Here is a 20,343-nt window from a genome sequence, read left to right as displayed (position 1 = left end):
AAAACTTTTATTTCCATTAAAAGACTTGGCATCCTTTTGTTCCTAAGACACTGCCCTGTCGGTATTTGTATAGATATCCAACTTCATACTGAGATCTGATGTATCTAGTGTGTTTCTGTAAAGTGCTCCTTTAATTTCTGTGAGCAGTATAGTTCACTGTGAAAGGCTGAAGAAAATCATGGTATTGCCCCTTTATTTCAATTTTAAAATTTACTTTTTTGTTCTTTTCAGATTTTCCACTTTTTCATTAAGTTTATAATACACTTTTTTTTAAATTGACTGTTCTGTTTTTTTTTTTTTCCTTTAATTTTTCCTTCAAGTTTACAATGTGTACTTAAAGGTGCCCTACCATGAAAATTCTACTTTTTGAGGTTTTAAATGCATTCTGCTGTTCATTCCTCTCTATAAAGAACCCCAAAGCGGCATTGTGATCCATTAATTCATTTAAAAGTAATCCTCTAAAAACCTGCACTATCTGCTGAACTCCCTCCCATACCCATGAAAACGAGCGGGTGAAAACGTGCTGACGTCAGATTGATGCCAACAGCTCCCTCCAGGAAGAGTCTGTGCTGCAATCTCCGCCCCCTGACTAACAGAACACTCAGTTTATCCACAGAACTAGTGATGATCAGCAAAAAAACATTCATTTTAGATGCAGAACACCGTATATCTTCCAGTTGTGTCCTGACTTCAGTAATTTCCAGCTCAAACAGGAGTTTGTTACTTTAGAAGCATCGCTCCTTTAAGACCACCCGTCCCCCCCACCCCAAACCTCCGGTACGGCACAGTCTTTAGAAGCCTCGTGTGTGTTGTGAAGCGGTTTAGTGATGGCCGGGCCAACTAAAGGCAGATATATCGTATGTGCATCCATCTTTGAAGAAGTTTGGATTATTTTTGTGGGAGAAACACAGAGACACGGATTTCTCTGGGATGATGTCATGAAGCGGACAGCAGAGGCAGGCGGAGCTTCAGGAATCAAGCTGTTTTACTTCCAGGTAGAAAATTTCTCACAAAATCTAACTAATATTTCATAAATAATTTGTTTTTTAGTGGTCCAAAGGGAATATATGATCTTATTTATAGTTCACTGAAAGGCTTAAGAAAGTCATGGTAGAGCCCCTTTAAGTATGTCTTAATAGTAGGGCCACAATAAAAGTAAATACATTTATGAATTAGGGTAAAGAATTAACAATAATAAGGCTGTAAAATTATTTTAAAAAACATTTTACAAAAATTATGTCGCAATTTATGAGTTGTATTACAATTAGAATTACAAGATTACAGTCACATTTTTATGAGGCAAAAGGCTGTTTAATAAAAAATAATAAAGGATTTCATTATGAGTGACTTAAAGCAGATTGTAAGCGTATTCCTCAGCATTGGTTTTCTTGTGTAAGGAAGTCTTTCCATGAGTCAACATTATCATCAGTATAAAGGGAATTAAAAAAAAGGCAGGGAACTGGGCCTCCTCAGAAGAAGATTCTTGACCCACATGGAGTGGATTCCCTGACGTGTGCATGATTGGGGATTGATAAAACACATAAGGTCTCTTTGTTTAGAGTCAGGGCTGCACGGTGGCACAGTGGTTAGCGCTCTTGCCTCACAGCGAGAAGGCCCCGGTTCGAATCCCAGCTGGGACCTTTCTGTGTGGAGTTTGCATGTTCTCCCCGTGCATGCGTGGGTTTTCACCGGGGACTCCAGCTTCCTCCCACCGTCCAAAAACATGCTTCATAGGTTAATTGGCGACTCTAAATTGCCCCTAGGTGTGAATGTGAGAGTGAATGTGTGTGTGATTGAGGCCCTGCGACGGACTGGCGACCTGTCCAGGGTGTACCCCGCCTTCGCCCATCAGTGGCCTGGATAGGCTCCGGCACCCCGCGACCCCGAAAGGGATGAAGCGGTAAAGAAAATGGATGGATGGATGGCTGGATGTTTAGAGTCATGTTAGGAGTAGTTTACTTTACTATTATGAGACCATCTCATTAAAAAAATAAATACTTGAACAAAATGTAACCAGCAAATCAATTTATACTCAATTGGAAACAAATTTGAAGCTCCATTCAAAACCTTCAAGTGAAACATTTTAACAAAAAACATTTTTTACAAAACAAAAGAACTCAAACCCATGACTATGACTGAGCGCCCCCCCCACTCCCCGCACGCACTTACTTGCACGCAGCTCTCCTTTAATCCCATTTCTCCCACTCCACTCCCTGCCCACTGCTCCTCTTCATTCATGGAAGTATTTGCATGAATCGTGTTCACAACTTCTCCATTCATCTGAATGGATGATCTTGTTGGAGCGTTTCTATGACCACTCTAAAAATTAGATTAGTTCATTAAAGTCACATCTCTATCAAACGGGTACGGTGTGCGGAATCACCTGTTCTTCTGTTCCTGCACTTATCCATCCATTTGCAGAGAAAGGTTCCACATACATCTGTTCTCGTGTTACACGACGCCGCACTACTTTTAGTGGTCAAGCTAATCGAGAGAATCCGATCAATGTTCAAATTAAGATTTCCAGGACTAAAAATAAAAAAACTATTAAAAAAAACAGTATGAGGACCGGCACTGGTCCGTGGCCCGGTGGTTAGGGATCAATGCTTTAGAGCACCATTTTTTCCTCATACTGTCTTCTTCTTCTTGAATAAAATCTAATACTATAGTGTGATCACCACCTAGTGTCCAAACTGAAACGTCCTCCAGGAGAAGCAGAACAATGTTTCCAATGTTAATGATCTGAACATTTTAGTTAGAACTTCTCCTTTAGAGAATCCATGTAACACTGGATGATATTAACAATCTCATTATTTCACTGATACATTTACAGTATGTGAACTGGATCAATTAATATAAAAATAAATATAAATGTGTAAACTCAAAATCTGTATTGAATCGTTCCAGGCTCTGGTGATTCGAATCGTTTCTGGAAATGATTATCAATACCCTACTGCAAGCTCATGTCGCTCTGCGATGCTTAAATGGTGCTGCTGCTAGACCGACGTGCCATGCCTGAAGCTCAAATTGCACCACAAGATAGATCTCTGATCAGAATCAAAAATCCTTTATTACTCCCACAATGGGGACATTCTCTCAGTGGTGGGCAGCAGCCGCTGGACGGCGCTCTATTGCCCAGTTTTTTTTTTTTCAGAATCAGAAATAATCACATCTGTACATTGACTCAGCATTGAAACTGGATGCCTCTGCCGCGTGAATTGTGTTCATTGTGTGCACAGGCGTTGAGGGCCGGCCTCCTGCTGGTTTTTTAGGAAATCCTGCCTTATCTGCTGCTGGTTACCTGGATCAGGTATTTTTGGTCAATGAGGAGCTTTAATGGCAGGTTGGTTGGAAAACACGTTGGACATCGGCCACTCGAGGCTGGATTCTGACACCCCTGATTTAGAGTTTTAAACTGTTTTGATTTTTTTTCATGTCTAGTCTTTCATTCATGTTAAGTTGGTCCTGATTTGACCCCATAGAGCTGAACTTTAACAGGAGGGGGGGGTCAATGTGCAGTTTACACGCTCACCATAGTTGACTTCCTCCTTCAACACTACTAAATTCTAACAATGCCTGTGTGGTCTGACCCCTGCCACCCCCCCTATCCTTGTCCTCACTCTGCCGCAGTCACGCACTCCATTGCTGCCGGTCTTTGAGCCCCCCCCACCCTCGCCAACTTCCACTGAGGGCCCCGATGCCACAGACAGTGACTCCTCTGTCTACACCGCTTCCTCTTCATCATCGTCTTTCTCTTTCGCCTCCTCTTCCTCCTTCTATGCCACATCTTCCTCTAGCTCTAGTGACAAGGTCAGCCTGAAGGATATTTGCACAGACTAGGAGGTGCTTGCCTGCCTGGCTTTCCTCCCTCCTTCCTCCTCTTTTCTTTGGCTTGTTTTTCCTGACCTGTGCACTGATCTCCCCAGCCTGTTTTCTCTGTTTTCCTCCTCCCCTTCTCTGCGTCAGTCTGAATGAAAATAAAATCCCTTTTTCTCACTTGGTTGACTTCTCTGGTGTAGTGTTCTTGTCTGGCCGTTTGTTTTCGTTTTAACAAACTGGTCCCTCTTGTCAGGGAAGATCTCAGCTTTTAGAAGGACCCTATGTGATCTGGAGGTCATGTTGAGACGCCCTGATCTTCCTCCAGCGCGTTTCCTCCTGTGTGCCGTCAATTTGCTGTGCTTTTTTGTTGCATGATTGAATAGAGCTTCATCCTGAATGAGTGGGTTTTTACTCTATAAGTTGTTTCTTCCTTTTGTCTTCTCAGATGCAGTTGTGCATGCACGTCTTTGCATTTTTTACATGGAGAAGTTTCACTGTATGGAGACTTTGTTTCAGGTCCTCGATGGCAGTGAAAGTCAGTACTCGGGGATGCAGATTGGAACACTACAGGATGAAGAAGATGAAGGAACAGCATCGTCCTCGCAGGAGGAACCCTCTGAACCGTTCCTGCCATCGGCTCTTGGTGTGTTCTTGATCACGGGAAAAGCTCTTTGCACATAATTGTTTTGCCCAAATTAAGCTCTGTTTCTGTGCAGCTCTGAGCAAACCTCATCTCTTTGATGGCCGAGGTCACAACCGACAGGGTTCTGACTGCAGCGTGGACCGCTTCATTCCCAAAGATGAGCCTGCTGAGACAGAACCTGACATTAGGGTAAAGGTATACCCACAATTCCATCTGCTTCTACTTAAAGTCACACTCCGATCATCTTTCATCTGTTTTCAAAGCGTTCCCAGTGCTCTTTTACTTTTGATTATTTTTAGGCAAAATCAAAAAGCGGTGTGGTTTGCTAGGACATAGTTTCTGCAGAGCGACAGGAGTTAATCAGAAATTCACCTCAGAGTTTTGGGAGGGACTGTTGGTGTGGAGCAACCCCATCCTCACTTCCCTTCATCAATCTGTTTAGACACTTTCCCTCTTGTTTACAGCCCTTAACATAACATACAATACATTATAAAAAATGGCAAATAATATTGGAGCTATCCAGTCGTACAGTTTTGATCCAGATTCCAGCTCTTCACATGGATCTATTTTTCTGCTAGTGAATGAATCAGAATGGAGCAGAGCAGGGAGCTTTTGTTCTGCCATTGTTGCACCTACGTTCAAGCTTTTTTTCCAAGTGCTCTTTAATATCCACAATATAAATAAAAAAGTTGCATTACCTACAGTAATGCTAGTGTGAATGTTTTTTGCTGAAAGTAGTTGCTGAAGATGTTGAAGCTTTTTGCTTCAACATCTTCAGCAATGGTTACACAATTTACTGTATTTTAATTGCTGAAAATGAAAAAGCTATTTGCAAAATGTTAAATTTGTAGTAAAATGCTTAAATATCCCTAATATATGCTAATTTTGCAAAATATTTAGTGTGTTGCTTAAATATGAGCTTAACTCCAAATTATCCCAAAAAACCTCAGGAGATTCCAAATTAGCCAAAAAAGCTAGCTCGTGGCTGAAATACTAGCTAAACTTCTAAATAGACAAAAATTCCTCAGTAAACTTAATTAGTCAAAAACGTTTGTCTGCTGTTAAAACAGAAGCCAAACTCTAAATTAGCCTATAAAAACCTCAGTAGATAAGAAATTGCCCAAAAATGTTAGCATGTTGCTAAAATATTAGCTAAACTCCAAATTAGCGTTAAAAAAACCTCAGTACATGCCAGATTACTCAAATGAGCTAGCATATTGCTAAGGTAACAGCTCAATGCCAATTTTTTTGAAAATTACTATAAAATATGAAAACATAGCCCATGAATATATTTATAGGATAATGTTTTTAAGCATATATACTATAGAGAAATACTCAGAAATGCAATTACAAGCTTAATTTTCTTAATTTATGCCCTCCATCATTAGAAAAATGCCACAAGATTGTATTGAAAACACCAAAAACCAGTGGATCTTTAAATACAGAAATGAAGGAGGTTGTTGTTCTAAAACCCAAAGATTGTGCTTCCTTCATGGGATTATGTCACCCCTCTCAGCCGTCACGAATCAAGGGCCCAATCGGACATTACACAGACCAGGAGGCGGAGCCACTCGTGCACTGTGTCCGACTGCTTGCTGCCTCCTTCTTGCTGGCAGGGGAAAAACACGGTGAGTACGGACCTCAGAAAAGTAAACACATAATCTCAATCGTTCATTTAATTCTTTTATTTTTTTCCCTTTTTGTCACAGAGGATTTTTGTTAACTTCTTTTATTCCAATCTCGCATTAAAATAACAGTTGAATTGCTTTCAGAAACCTCTGTAATTAGTAAACACAAGGGAACAGAGAGAACTTATCTTTCTTTCTTCTCCCTCTTACTCTCCTGTAATGTCATCCTTTGCTGTTTGTTCAGATTTGATCCCAGACAAAGAGGTGCGCGTCAGTGTGAAGGCCTTGGCGTTGAGCTGCGTCGGAGCTGCAGCTGCTCTGCATCCCGAAGCTTTCTTCAACTCCCTCTACCTGGAGCCGCTGGATGGTGTTCCCTTACACGGTGCGTGAAGGAAAACTCTCCCCACTGTTCTGTTCTGGGGGTGTAGGGGTGGGAATCACTGGGTATATCACAATACGATACGCTATACATGGCTCACAATATCAATGATATCGCAATACTGCGATAACTGGTAAAAATCCTCTCTAATAACTCACAATATATAGAAGAATGCATAGTTTTGAGGAAAATATATCCCTATTTATTTTGTAGCTTGAACACAATCATAGTAAACTATTTGTGTTTTATTTTGTGCAACAAATTATAGAGACTGCCTGCCTGTCCCGTACAGGCTGCATCCCCTCATGAGGACAGTAGTGACTGAGGCTAATATTTGTTTCTAGTTTAAAGAACATCTCCAAAAAGCCAAAAGTGGGTTCTTGTTTTTTCAGAGTTTTTTACGTAAGGGATAATACCCTCCGAAGAGTGCATTATGACAAATTAACGCACGACGCGGACGCCATAACCGTCCGATGCGAAGCGAAGTGCATTAATTTCTCATAATGCACTCTTCGGAGGGTATTATCCCGCTTATACCATGGCCGTTTACAAAATAAATAAACATTCAATCAATATTTAGTACTTTGTTCTTGTTATGTCTTTGGTTTAGCTCATTTTTTCACAAAAAGCGGACTATTTGATCCGTGATGCGGCTTGTTGTCACGGTGACATGGAACACGCAGAGAGCCTGACGCTGTTACAGACCTCAGCTGCAGCGGTAAAGTGTCGCTGTTTTGAAAGAAAGACCCGGACAAATGTGGATATTTTTCTTCTTTTTCTGACGTTAAGCCTTCAGTGAGCAGGTAGAACATAAACAGAACACAATCAGCTTCTGTCTGTGTTTCATTTCACGGCAGGTTAGCTCTTCTGAGCTGCTCTAAAAGCAGAAACTCCCTCTTGTGGTGAAACAGAAGACTACGCCTTTCATGTCGAGTGGTGTTTTATTAGGAGAATAACCAATTTGTCATTATTAATTTACCTTACAAAAGGAGAGGAATATAAATGCTGGTCGCTACAATAAGTTAAATAAAGCATCAGTTCAGAGAGAAAGTTTATCCATTACTGCTTGTTTTGTCCAGACGATGAAGGAAAAATGTGTTTTAAAGAAGCCTGCGCAGTGATATCGAACGTTTGGTCTGTGTGACCGGAACTTCTTTTTTAGATGTGGGTTATTACTGTGCATTATCACTTTTTACTGCACACCCAGCAGCCAATCAGAATCCAGTATTCACCCGGACCATGGTATAACAAGCAATAAAATATTTATATCAAATTATGAGGCTGAAGTGTTTCTCTGAGCTGAGCCCTGACTCTTCATATCTGTGCCTTTGCAGACCAACAGTACATCAGTGACGTCCTGGACTTCATCTCCCACGGGGACCCTCAGATCAGGGGGGGCACGGCCATCCTCTGCGGAGCCGTTTTACAGGCCGCGCTCACCAAAACCCGTTACAACATCAGCTCTTGGCTGGCCAGTGTGCAGAGTGCAACAGGTTTGGCAGTCTGTTGGTGGTGTCACTGGGTTGAGGGTTTGAACGTGGGGCTCACGGCACCCTCTGCTCTCCAGGTAACCCTCTGTCCCTGGCCGACTTGGTGCCTTTAATTCAGAGAACTCTAAAGGACGAGTCTTCGGTCACCTGTAAGATGGCTTGCGCAGCAGTGAAGGTAAGACAGATCCGTGTGGGGCTCCTGGAGCGCCGTCTGGGTTTGGGTCTGACGCTGGGCTCTGTTGCAGCATTGCATCATGACTCTGTGCAGCAGCACCCTGAGTGAGCTGGGCCTGCAGCTTGTCATAGACCTCTTCTCTCTGAGGGACTCCTCCTACTGGCTTGTTCGCACTGAACTCCTGGAAACCTTAGCAGAACTAGACTTCAGGTGGGAAAACCGTTTTCTATTCTCTTTTTATTTGTCGTTTTTCAATTTCCTTGGTAAACATTTGAAACAAGTCTGACTCTCTGCTGTTTCCTGTTTTAGATTGATAAGTTTCTTAGAGAGAAAAAGCTACATTTTACACAAAGGAAGCCATCACTACATGGGGGTAAGTCCCATACTTGTTTGCCTTCTATTTTCTAAGAACACCAAATTTCTTTCATGGTTGTCATTTTTATTCATTACTATTGTATTTTGACGCTTGTGGTGAAACGGTTAGCTTTGACGTATGTCTGGATGAAAGCAAGAACAACAAAAGGGGAGCTTTTTAACAATTTTTCTGTTTATTTCAAACATGTTCCCACTTTGTTTGATCTACTGATTTAGTACATATTTTACCTGCAGGAATAAAGGAGAAATACAGGAACTTAGCAGTGAATAAATGTGCTTAGGCTTAAAATGTTTCCCTTTTTAAAGAATGCTAAAAGCATCATTTTTTAACATTTATATCTTTTTATTTTTATTTTTCATTTTTATTCATTATTAGTAAAAATATACAATATAAACTTGAGTTTTAAACTCAAACATGATGGAAAAAAAATGAAAAGGGGACAGAAAGAAGAAAAACTTATTTTGACTGCCCCTTTTAACAATCAATAAATCAATCAATAAAAAAAGAAAGAAACAGATACACAAGCATTCAGCCGGTTCAGTATACAATAAGAGAGGATTGGGAAAGAAAGAAACAAAATCTTATAATTACAACATCAACCAGTGTGAAATGAACATCATACCTTTGGGATGAGTAATTGTTATTTGTATTAGACAGTTTTATAGTCATTCATGAAACTGTTTTTAATGTAGTTTTTAAAACTTGATACCGTTGTAGCATTTTTAATTTCTACGCTCAATTTATTAACTCCACATACTGATACACATCGTTCTTTTAGCAGAATTCTGTGTTGTGGTTTAACAAATATTTCATGTCCTTTTAGATTAAATTTACTTTTTCTTTTCATGTATCTTTTCATTAAATTAGGAGGAAGGCATTTCATATTTACTTTATACATAAATGTCAAAATATTAAAGTTTATAAGATCGTAAAGTTTTAATAGTGTAATTCAATAAATAATGGATTAGACGGTCCCTATAATTACTTTTTGTAATAATTCTTATTGCTTTTTTTTGCAATATGTAGATTGGATGAATATTTGTTTTATAAGTTGTACCCCAAATTTCTATACAGTAGTTCAGACATGGCATAATCAAGGAATTATATAATAGATGTAATGAATTACTGTCTAAGAACCATTTTACTTTGTGTAGTACAGCAATTGCTTTTGCTATTTTGGATTTGACTTTGTTAATTTGTGATTTCCAAGATAGCTTTTCATATTCAAAATAGACATTTTGAATTTAAAGAAACAAAAAAATATATATTTTTTTATATTGTATAATCAACAAAATTGAAGTTTATTAGTTATGCTGGCTAAGTGTCATGCTCTCTGTGAGAAGAAAGATGTTGGGAGCTCGGCTAAAGCCTCCTGAATTAACAGGAAACAAAACGTTCTAAAAACTGGAGACAGTTTCTGGTTTGAAAACGTTTCTCCTCTCATCTGAGTGGCTTCTTCAGTTCCCCACTCGGACGAGAGGTAAAACGTTTTCAAACCAGGAGCTTTGTCCAGTTTTTAGAACGTTTTCTTTTATAATGACCTCAATGACTGAGAATCTAAACCGAAAAGAAATCAAAAGGTCTTTTTTCCTTAATGAAATGAACAAATAAAACGCTAGATTTTTCATGCTTGTTCTGCTTTGTATTCTTCTGTTTAGAGACTGCAGCTCCAAGACAGAGTCCTGGACGACGTGTTCATCCGTCTGTTGGGCGATGATGATCCGAGAGTGCGGCATGTGGCTGCATCCGTCATTAGCAGGTGACTTCACCACAAATCCCATCTGATCTGTTCAGCCAGAACTGTGATGAACATTTCTTCACGCTTGTGGCATTTGCTCCCGTGTTTCTTCTGGTCTCTTCAAGAGTGGTTCCACGGTTGTTCTTTGACTGCGACCAAGGCCAGGCCGACCCTGTGGTGGCGATTGCCAGGGACCAGAGTTCAGTCTACCTTCAGCTGCTCATGCATGAGACCCAGCCTCCCTCCCAGTTCACCGTTAGCACCATCACCAGGTACTGGAGGTTTTGGCGTGCTGTCGTGAGGCGTTTCAATCTCAGGGAAGACCACAGATCTTCTATGCAAACAGGAGTTTGAATACGTATGCGCTGTGTTCCTCACAGGACGTACCGAGGCTACAACCTGTCCAACGTGGTGTCTGATGTCACGCTGGAGAACAACCTGTCCAGAGTTGTTACCGCCGTCTCTCATGCATTCACGTCCTCTACCTCCAGAGCGCTAACGGTACACTTGCAGACATTTTTCTTTGCTTCATTGCGCCTGATTGTCTTCACGGCTGAATGTGTTCTTGCAGTTTGGCTGCTGTGAGGCTCTGAGCCTCTTGGCGTCAAAATTTCCCGTCTCCACATGGAGTACAGGCTGGCACTGTGGCTACGTTGGCTCCAGCAGCAGCGCCTCCTCCCGTTCCGGCCTCAGCCGCAGCAGAGGAAGAGCCCTCAGGTTGGACATTCTTCACTCATTTCAACATTTTTGAACATATTCAAGACTTTTGTTTTCCTTCTGACTAAGCGCTGGGTTTCATTGTGCAGTTTGTCGCAGTCCAGCAACACTCCGTCTGCTGCTGCGTCTTCGACTCCAGCAGACGTGGAGCGTCGGACCCTGACTGTGGGGATGGCCAACATGGTGCTCTCCTTACTGTCTTCAGCCTGGTTTCCACTAGACCTTTCTGCACATCAAGATACACTTTTACTCTCGGGGAACCTGATATCTGGTGAGTAGTCTTACCGAGATGTTATTGTGAGTTGGGGGACGGAGTCGACTACTCACTAGCCGGTCTATGCACTATGTTTGCAGCTGTAGCTCCAAAATGTTTGCGCAACCCCTGGGCTGGAGAAGAGGAGTGTGGTGGTGGAAACACTGCTGCTGGCCCAAATAAAGTGGAGGAACCCTGGGCGGCGCTGTCGGAGCGTGGCCTGGTCAGCATGGTGGAGCAGCTGTTCTCACACCTGCTGAAGGTCCTCAACATCTGTGCCCACGTGCTGGACGATACACCACCAGGACCAGCAGTGAAGGCAAGTCTGGCAGCTGCAGAGGTTTTCTGCATCACAATTACAGCAGAAATGTTCTCAGGGCCAGAACTTTGACATCTAGTCAGAACTAGACTACAACAGAGTCAATATATCACAGTTTTTTTTAAAAGAGTCCAACTTTGACAAAACTTTGTCTGAACCATTGACTGTATATGAGAACTAGACTGAGTGACCCCTCCCCTCTGGCGTTCCAAACAGGAAGTACCTGCTGGTTCTAAGAAGCCAAAATCCCATAGACTCCATTAGAGAAATAAATGGCTATTACTCAGTCAATCATTCATCAGTTTGTGAACTGCTCAGACCAGCCCGTCTGGTACAATCAACCACGCAAAGTTCAGAGTCACGTCAATCACCTTTCTTCCTCATTCTGATGCTCAGTTTGAACTGTAGCAGATCATCTCGACCATGTCTACATGCAGAAATGCATTGAGCTTCTGCTATGTGATTGGACGATTAGAACTTTGCGTTAATGAGCAGTTGGAAAGATGAGCCTAATAAAGTGGATGCAGAGTGTAAATGTCTGCTTTAAATAGTAAATAAAAAACCGTTTGAAATCAATATCAGAGTGGCTAAATAAAATACAATGTATTCTTTCCCTACACCCTTAGTCATAACTTCTTTATATTTTATTTTGAATTTTTTTGAATTATAGTACCATACATTAACTCAACATTTCCTTTCTTTTACATTTACTGTGCATTCTGTTGTAAAGTGAATGTATGTAATGAAAGTAATGGTAAACTAGATGCTATCTGCTAGTGTGAATGCTGTAAGCTTAATCTGGATTTAAGGATTGTAGAGCTGATAGCTGAAATACTGAAACTCAATGATGTTAATATCACTAGAGATGAGATGTTAGCTTGTTGCGTACACAGGGTTGTTCTCCATATTGGAATGGTTTAGATGTCTGTTTACTGCTGTGTTACAATTGTACAAACAGATCTGGAAAAAACTAGAATGTGACTTTTCACTAGTAAATTATTGCTGTCAGCTGATAAAGGAGAACTTCTAGAAAACATTTGAACAAGATCTGAGTGAGTTTACTCTCAATAATGATCTTGTAGTCTGTTCAAAGTCAATGACAGCTTTAGACTTCACACTATTTCCATGTTCTCTAGCAGGACCATCAATCTTTTAGTTTATGGAGGATGATGGTGGTATTTGTATGTGTGTTAGACCTCAGATCAGACCAGACGACCTGCTGGTAATCAGATTACTAAGAGGAGAAAAATAAACTAACCAGGATTTCCTCAGTAGTGAAGAGGGAAGAGTCCATCAGCGCTGAATCCTCGCCTGGTAGATAGACCGGGAAATGTGTCGTATGAAAGACCGCTGTTACGTTGGTGCCTGAGTCCTTCTGAGAGAGGCTGGGTGGGATCCACCATGACCTGAGAATTTAATTTGATGATCTGCATTTTTTCCTTTTTTTAAATCTGACCAAAATTAATCATTTTATGGTAATTTTACTGTGTATGCTAAGAAAGGTCTGATTGTTTTTATACCATTCCAATACGGTGTCACTCTTTGCATATTTTGGACAATAGTAAAAAGCTTGCGTGCCATCTCTAGCGATTAACCTCATTGCTGAAACTGTTAACTAAAAATGCTGAAGTTGAAGCTTGCTAAAGAATTAGCTAAGTGCCATATTAGCCAAAAAGCTATCATGCTGCTAAAATATTAGCTAAACTCAAAAATAGTCTAAAAAATGTAAATCTGTAAATGCCAAAATAGCAGAGGGAGCGAGCATAATGCCAATGTTACAGCTTAATACCAAAATGGCAAAAAAAAAAAAAACCACAGACAACCAGCCAAAACAGCTATGTTGCTAAAATATTAGCTAAACTTCAAAATAGCCCCCAAAATCTCAGCTCAATAGTTGCAAAATTAACCAAAAACTGCTAGCATGTTGTGAAAAAATTAACTAAACTCCAAAATGCAAAAATAGCTCAAAAACCGTACTAGTTGTCAAATTGGCTGAAAAAGAAAACTTAGCATACAGCTAAAATATTTGCTAAACTTCAAAAGAACCCAAAACTTTAGAGTGGATTCCAATTAACCAAAACAGCTAGAATGTTGCTAAAATATTAGGTAAACTCCAAATTTCCTTTTAATACCTCAAAACGTTGGTGTGAATGCTTCACAGCATCACTCAATAATCTCCAGAGAGCCCAGCGTGGCTCATGTCCGTGTGCAGCAGGTGCTGCACCTCAAAGTGTGGCGGTCTTTCTGGCTGCAGCAGTGAGCGGTTTGCTGCAGCCGCTGTGGCCCCACACAGAGTGAGGCTGGTTCCTGCCGACAGGGCCTGTGAAGACGTTGGTCTCCCTGTGCGATGGTCCCATACATTCATGACCATTCCAAAAGTTCATGTTTTCAAAGTCCAAAAAACAGACTTTTAATACATGTTTTGCGGCGGATGGGTGTCAGCGGGTCCTTGGTCTCCTTGATCACTGACTACTTGTCAGACAGGCCACAGTTTGTCCGGCTAGGAAGTGTCATGTCCAATGTGGTGGTCAGTAGTGTTGGAGCCCCACAAGGCACCGTTCTCTCACCGTTCTCTCACCATTCTCTTAGAGGTTCTCTGATGACTCTGTGGTTGTCGGCTGTATTAATGGCGGACAGGAAAAGGAATACAGGAATGTGATGAATGAGTTTGTGAGGTGGGCTGGAGTAAATCACCTGCTGCTCAACGTAGACAAGACCAAAGAGATGGTGATCAATTTCCAAAAGGAACAACCGTCTCTCCAGCCCCTCAGCATCTCAGGCAGGGATGTGGCAGAGGTGGAGGAATACAAATACCTGGGAGTAATCGTCGACAACAGACTGAGCTGGAAGACCAACAGCACAGCTGTGTACAAGAAGGCCTGGAGCAGACTCTACTTCCTGAGGAAACTGAGGTCCTTCAACGTATGCAGCAAGATGCTGGAAATTTTTTACCTGTCTGTTGTGGCCAGCACGTTATTCTTCGCTGTGGTCTGCTGGGGGGGTAGCATAGCTGCCAGTGACACGAAGAAGCTGAACAAACTTATTAGAAAAGCTGGCTCTGTAATTGGATGTAAAATGGAAACCTTTGAAGCAGTGATGGAGAGGAGGACCTTGAACAAACTCGTATCCATCATGGATAATCCTCAGCACCCTCTTCATCCTGCGCTTGACGAACAGCGGAGTGTCTTTTCTAAGAGGTTAAGGCAACTACGCTGCCACTCCAACCGCTGCAGGAGATCTTTCCTGCCTCGTTCTATCGGACTATATAACTCATCAGCCTTGTGCCGCAGATAAACCCACTGGATGTCTGTCTGGAAAGCTGTTAAAAGTTTGGTGCTCCCTTAATTTTCTTAATTTTAATTTTTTTTAATTTTTTTTTAATATTCACTGTTGTTTGTCTGTCTAGTTGCTTTTTTTTAATGAGTCTGTACACAGTGCTGCTGCAACGTGCAAATTTCCCTGGCAGGAATCAATAAAGTATCTTTATCTTATCTTATCTTATGTTTTCTATCAACGTTCAGGCGGCTCTTCCGTCCCTGAGCAACACACCTTCTCTCAGTCCCATCCGTAGGAAAGGGAAGGAAAAGGAGGCTGCTGAGCCCAACGCTGGCCCCATGAGTCCAAAGAAAAGCACCGAGGTCAACACAGGTACACCCTACTGCCTCCCAGCAAGCCCTTCCATGTCCCTATATCCACTGTGTTCAACATGTCTTTATTTTCCCTATGCAGGCAGACCCCCAGAAGGCTCAGGGTCAACTGTGGTCAACAAATCCACCAGTCTAGGAAGTTTCTACCACCTGCCTCCTTATCTTAAGCTCTACGATGTCCTAAAGGCCACACACGCCAACTATAAAGTCAGAGCCCCATCAGTTAGCATGCATCATGGGTTTCTTTTCCCTACTGAGGCACTCATTGGTGGGATGAATTCTTGCTGTCTGTTAGGTAACGCTGGATCTCCACAGTCAGGAGAAGTTTGGAGGTTTCCTTCGTGCCACCTTAGATGTTCTGTCTCAGCTGCTGGAGCTCGCAACTCTGCACGACATTGGGAAGGTGAAACCTTTATCTCCTGTGTCTGCTTGCTTGACATGAACTGTTTTTGTCTTGTTAAAAATGCTTATGGTGAATCAGCACTATGAAACCAAAAGAACGCTGTGTGTTTCTGATTCTCTCTCAGTGTGTTGAGGAAATTCTGGGGTACCTGAAGTCCTGCTTCTCCAGGGAACCCACCATGGCCACTGTCTGTGTGCAGCAGGTGTGTATTTGGTCTCAACCCCTGAAATGAAGACCCTTGTCGCTGCATTTTCGGTATGCGGAAGCAAATTGGTTGCACCGCTCTCCCGCATGCGCGAGCCAAACGTCACTTCCGCTAAAGCTTTTTCCGGTCTTCGGACAGTAACAACAATATTAACCTCGAAGGATGTTAATATAGCACTTAAAATGTTTATCATAGTGAAAACATTCACTTATTGTTGAAAAAACCAAAGGAAAAAGACATGTTAAGGATCAGGACCCAACGATCTTGCAGTGACTACAAACGAATTAAAAATGTTTTCTTCTTCTGCAGTTTTACATGACAGCAGTTTACTCCCTAAGCTAAGAGGATACAGCGCCACTTCAAAACACTTTATTTTCTCCGATAATCCAAACACGTTATTAACGGTAACTCGGTGGCTTTTTTTCAAACTGTAATCCAGTCAGGAGAAGCTCTCGGTTGTTGAGAAAAACATAAATTCTTGTGATCAAGGAGTTTTACTGTTTGGAAATGACTCTGTGGTATAGAGGGTGAAGAGTGAAAGTGAAGTGTGGTTCGCGCATGCCGGGTGAGCGGTGCAACCATTTTGCTTCAGCATACCGAAAATGCAGCGACAGCCCTGTTCTTCCAGTGTGGCGGTCTTTCTGGCTGCAGCAGTGAGCGGTTTGCTGCAGCCGCTGTGGCCCCACACAGAGTGAGGCTGGTTCCTGCCGACAGGGCCTGTGAAGACGTTGGTCTCCCTGTGCGATGGTCCCATACATTCATGTTTTCCTATGCTTTCATGTCCTCATCTGAAGCCTAGTATTTCATGAGCTGATGTTCTCTGGAAGATCTGATGTCAAGCTATTGCTTCACTTACAACTGCCCTAATGGACCCTCTGTGGGAGAAAAATAGGTAAAGCTGTACGGGTCACACAGGAAATATCAAGGTCACAGATGTCTCGGTGAGCCTGTTGAAAGAAAATGTTGGTGCACATTTTTTCTATGGGTGTGCTGTCAGTGACAGGTCGTAGTGAACACTAAACAATGCAGACTCGTACAGATTTTTCTTTTTCTATTTCGACCCCTTCAAATCTGTGCCGCAAGCATGTTGGGTTTGTTCACAACTTTTAGAAATGACAAAATTAGAGTATAGTTTGTGTGGACGTCCTACGTGGAGATCTGCATGTGCACATTTCTATGCAGTCAGTAAGGAAACAGTACTCACACTTTACTAATGACTACAATGTGACGTAAGGACACCATACGACATCTCCTGTGCATCCGAGTGCATAAAGCTTTAATTAGCCTTACAAATACTTCACAATAAACTAGGGATGTAACCATTTAGTCAAGCCCCGATTCAATTAAAAATTTTAAAGTCATGATTTTGATTTTTTCCTTTTCTTTTTACTCATTACAACCGAAATAGCTGTTCAACGTTCAGCCTGCAGAAAAAAAAGACAGCAGGGGCAAGGGTTAATGAAAAAAGAAGTCAGAATGGAAACAGAGGTGAAGCTGCATCATCACCATGACTGTTGTCACGGTGGATTGGTCAAAGTTACAGGAAAGTTGTGATGAAAATGTAAAGTTTTAGGGTGAGGAACAAATCTCGGCTTTGCTTGAATTTACGTTAATAGCATAGACTGTATATAAGAATAACTGGACTGAGCAAGCCCCCCTCCTTCCGTGTTCCATATAGGAAGTACCACTGGGTTGTAAAAAGGCCAAAGTCCCATTGACTTACATTGAGAAACAGACAGTTATTTCTCAGTTATCTTATATGTCAGAATAATTATTCTTCCTCTGCTGCTTTTTGATTAACTTCTTTTTACTAATCCTAATTTTTTTTTAAAGATTTTTTTCCATTATCACAAGTTATTAGAGTTATAAATTGACCAATCAGATGGCTCAATAAGTGTTTGTGGGTCTGACGTCGAACGTCTGGGGGGTTTGATTGACAGATGACGGGTAGCCAATGGGAGCAGACTTCATCAATGGGTCCGTGAAGACCTTTTAACACCTACTTTACAATTCAACAATGTACCAATCATTGTCCTACTGTTGTTTTCCTCAATGGAATGTACCGATGCAGCAGTTTAAAACAACAAGAGGAGCATGCTGTCGACATTTTTAGATGAGGATTTACTCTGTAGAAATAGATTTCACTCTGAGGTTATGTGCTTTGGACTTTTTTGTTTGGTTAACGTCCGTTTTTCTTTATTTCTCTGTTTTGATTGTAGCTTGTAAATTAGCAGTTGCGTGTATGCGCATAAAATCACCAACCAAAGTTTCACTTCGCCGCACTGTTTAACGTTGTTCCCTCTCCGTCCTCGCAGCTTGTGTTAGGTTTACCTTGGCTTACGTTACATAACCCACACATAGATTGGTTGACACAATCCATTGTAAACTGGAGCCTTTTCTGCCAGTCTCACTGTCTGCATGCTGCTGTGCTGTGAACTCAGACAATTTTTCAAAGGACCGTGCTACATATCTGCCCCCCATAGACCTCATGACTGTAAGATTGAGCTGATACCTGGTGCTCCACTGCCTTCTAGCAAGTTGTATAACCTCTCCAAACTTGAGAGGGGAGCCATGGAGACCTACTGTAAAATGGTCTGGATGTTCTTGTCTTTGGAATTCATGAACGTGTCTTCATTTCCTAGAAATCTGTTACCAGGAAGCCTGAAAGAGTAGCTAAGTTCAGTCCTTGAGTCTTTGTGATTTTTGTTGGTTTTAGAGGTTTTGTTTTATAAAGCCTCTGTGAGGTAAACTACAGAAAAATAATGAGTAAAAAAAAAATAATGATGAAAGAATTGTTCCACGATTTTGCTGGTATACCAAAATCCCACTTTCTTTTCAGTTTGAGGTACATTTGAATAATACTTTGAAATGAATAAATAAGAAATAAATAAGAAATTCAGACATTTCTATGAACTGAAACAAACTAAAGATGCAAACGTGTGAGAAAACCAGCCCAGTCTCAGTAAAATGAGTACATATGCCACGATTTGGGAAATACCGTGTATAATATACGCCAAAACCAGTTTTTGCGTGCATATAATACGCGCAGTCCTAAACGTGTTAAATGTGTTTTCCACGTTTGACACATCCCCTGGTGGAGCCGTGAGCATCACTGACAGCCCCACAAACGAACAATTTGCTTTTCTAACCCTAACCATAACCGTAATCCTAACCTTAACCAGGAACAACGTCATTTAGAAAAGAGCCGGAGGATTTCTGACCACGTGATCAAAACGAAACCTAAAAAGTCGTGTATATTGAACGCCGGCGCAACCCATTCTCTACCATTGCGTATCATATGCATGCAAAAAGCGTGTTTGACGTATATTATACACGGTATTTCAGAGTGCAAAGTCGTGGAATATGTACGCATTTTACTGAGACTGTGTTGGAGATAAGCGTTTGTGGATCTGACGTCGAACGTCTGGGGGGTTTGATTGACATATGACGGGTAGCCAATAGGAGCAGACTTCATCAATGGGTCCGTGAAGACCTTTTAACACCTACTTTACAATTCAACAATGTACCAATCATTGTCCTACTGTTGTTTTTCTCAATGGAATGTACCGATGCAGCAGTTTAAAACAACAAGAGGAGCATGCTGTCGACATTTTTAGATGAGGATTTACTCTGTAGAAATAGATTTCACTCTGAGGTTATGTGCTTTGGACTTTTTTGTTTGTTTAACGTTCGCTTTTCTTTTTTTCTCTGTTTTGATTGTAGCTTATAAATGATAAGTTATGTATCATACGGAATGGTACAACTCCTCCATAAAATCACCAACCAAAGTTTCATCTTCGCTGCACTTTTCCAGCTTCAGCCTGAATTAGACGCAGCCGTCTGAGGAGCGCGAGACAAACTTCAAACAGAAATATTGTTAGAATGGTTATCTATTTTAAATACCGCTGAACGCACTTCTCACGTGCATCTGATCAGACTGCAACGTGGCAGCGCATGAGAAGTGATGAGCTGCTGCGGCGCGCGCGAGGGGTAAGGGGGCGTCACCCAAATGCTCCTTTTATATCGACTAAAAGGAATAAATGTAAGTAAATCCCAAAGAACCGCTGACAGAATCAAATGTTGGAATGGTTCTCCCTCAAAGGCTTCAACAATGACTTGTACAATTCTCCCGAGCCGCCGTTATTAAAGTAGAATCTGTTTACCTCCCGCTGTCTTGTGGTAGAGGCGTGGAAAGAGGAGGGAACTCGCAATAAACTCACTCCAGATTGGCGACAGTACTTCCTATAGATTCATGACTCATCTATGACTCACAGAGACTCAGACCAATCGCTGAAGATGGGTTCAGACGTTTGCAATATGGCGATAGCCGTTTCAGGAAGTGATGGTGAAAGCGGTGGCCTACTTTTGCGAGGGGTGGAGGTGATGCATTTCCAATGGGGGACCTCATGGCTCGAGAAGTCCAGTATTTTTTACAGTCAATGGTTAACAGTTGCGATCGCAATAAGAAATCCTGAAGGGAATGACTTATGTGAAACTTTGAAATCTGAATTAGATGTGGGAATTACCCAGGAGGGAAACGCAGAAGAACAA

At 41.6% G+C, this 20,343-nt stretch overlaps 1 protein-coding gene and 2 non-coding genes across 3 annotated transcripts in view; all 3 read left to right on the top strand.

Annotated features, from left to right (window-relative positions):
- The window catches only part of htt (huntingtin), a gene marked incomplete in the record, with an annotated part of 87,604 nt that overhangs the window by 21,211 nt on the left and 46,050 nt on the right, over positions 1 to 20,343 (top strand). Inside the window, 18 exon segments of the mRNA XM_024262140.1 lie at positions 4,336 to 4,462; positions 4,536 to 4,657; positions 5,979 to 6,090; positions 6,335 to 6,472; positions 7,804 to 7,962; positions 8,037 to 8,134; positions 8,205 to 8,344; positions 8,444 to 8,507; positions 10,169 to 10,269; positions 10,374 to 10,520; positions 10,629 to 10,749; positions 10,820 to 10,965; positions 11,055 to 11,236; positions 11,320 to 11,537; positions 15,059 to 15,185; positions 15,267 to 15,391; positions 15,480 to 15,587; positions 15,712 to 15,789. Of these exon segments, the coding sequence (XP_024117908.1) occupies positions 4,336 to 4,462; positions 4,536 to 4,657; positions 5,979 to 6,090; positions 6,335 to 6,472; positions 7,804 to 7,962; positions 8,037 to 8,134; positions 8,205 to 8,344; positions 8,444 to 8,507; positions 10,169 to 10,269; positions 10,374 to 10,520; positions 10,629 to 10,749; positions 10,820 to 10,965; positions 11,055 to 11,236; positions 11,320 to 11,537; positions 15,059 to 15,185; positions 15,267 to 15,391; positions 15,480 to 15,587; positions 15,712 to 15,789 (2,313 nt within the window).
- On the top strand, positions 13,770 to 13,899 carry LOC112139389. The gene has a single exon (XR_002917984.1).
- Positions 16,422 to 16,551, top strand: LOC112139387. Its single transcript, XR_002917983.1, has one exon.

Source organism: Oryzias melastigma, linkage group LG1 (genome assembly GCF_002922805.2).
Source record: "Oryzias melastigma strain HK-1 linkage group LG1, ASM292280v2, whole genome shotgun sequence".
Lineage (NCBI taxonomy): Eukaryota > Metazoa > Chordata > Actinopteri > Beloniformes > Adrianichthyidae > Oryzias > Oryzias melastigma.
The sequence above is the reverse complement of the archived record's forward strand: the minus strand, read 5'-3'. Positions and strand labels throughout refer to the sequence as shown.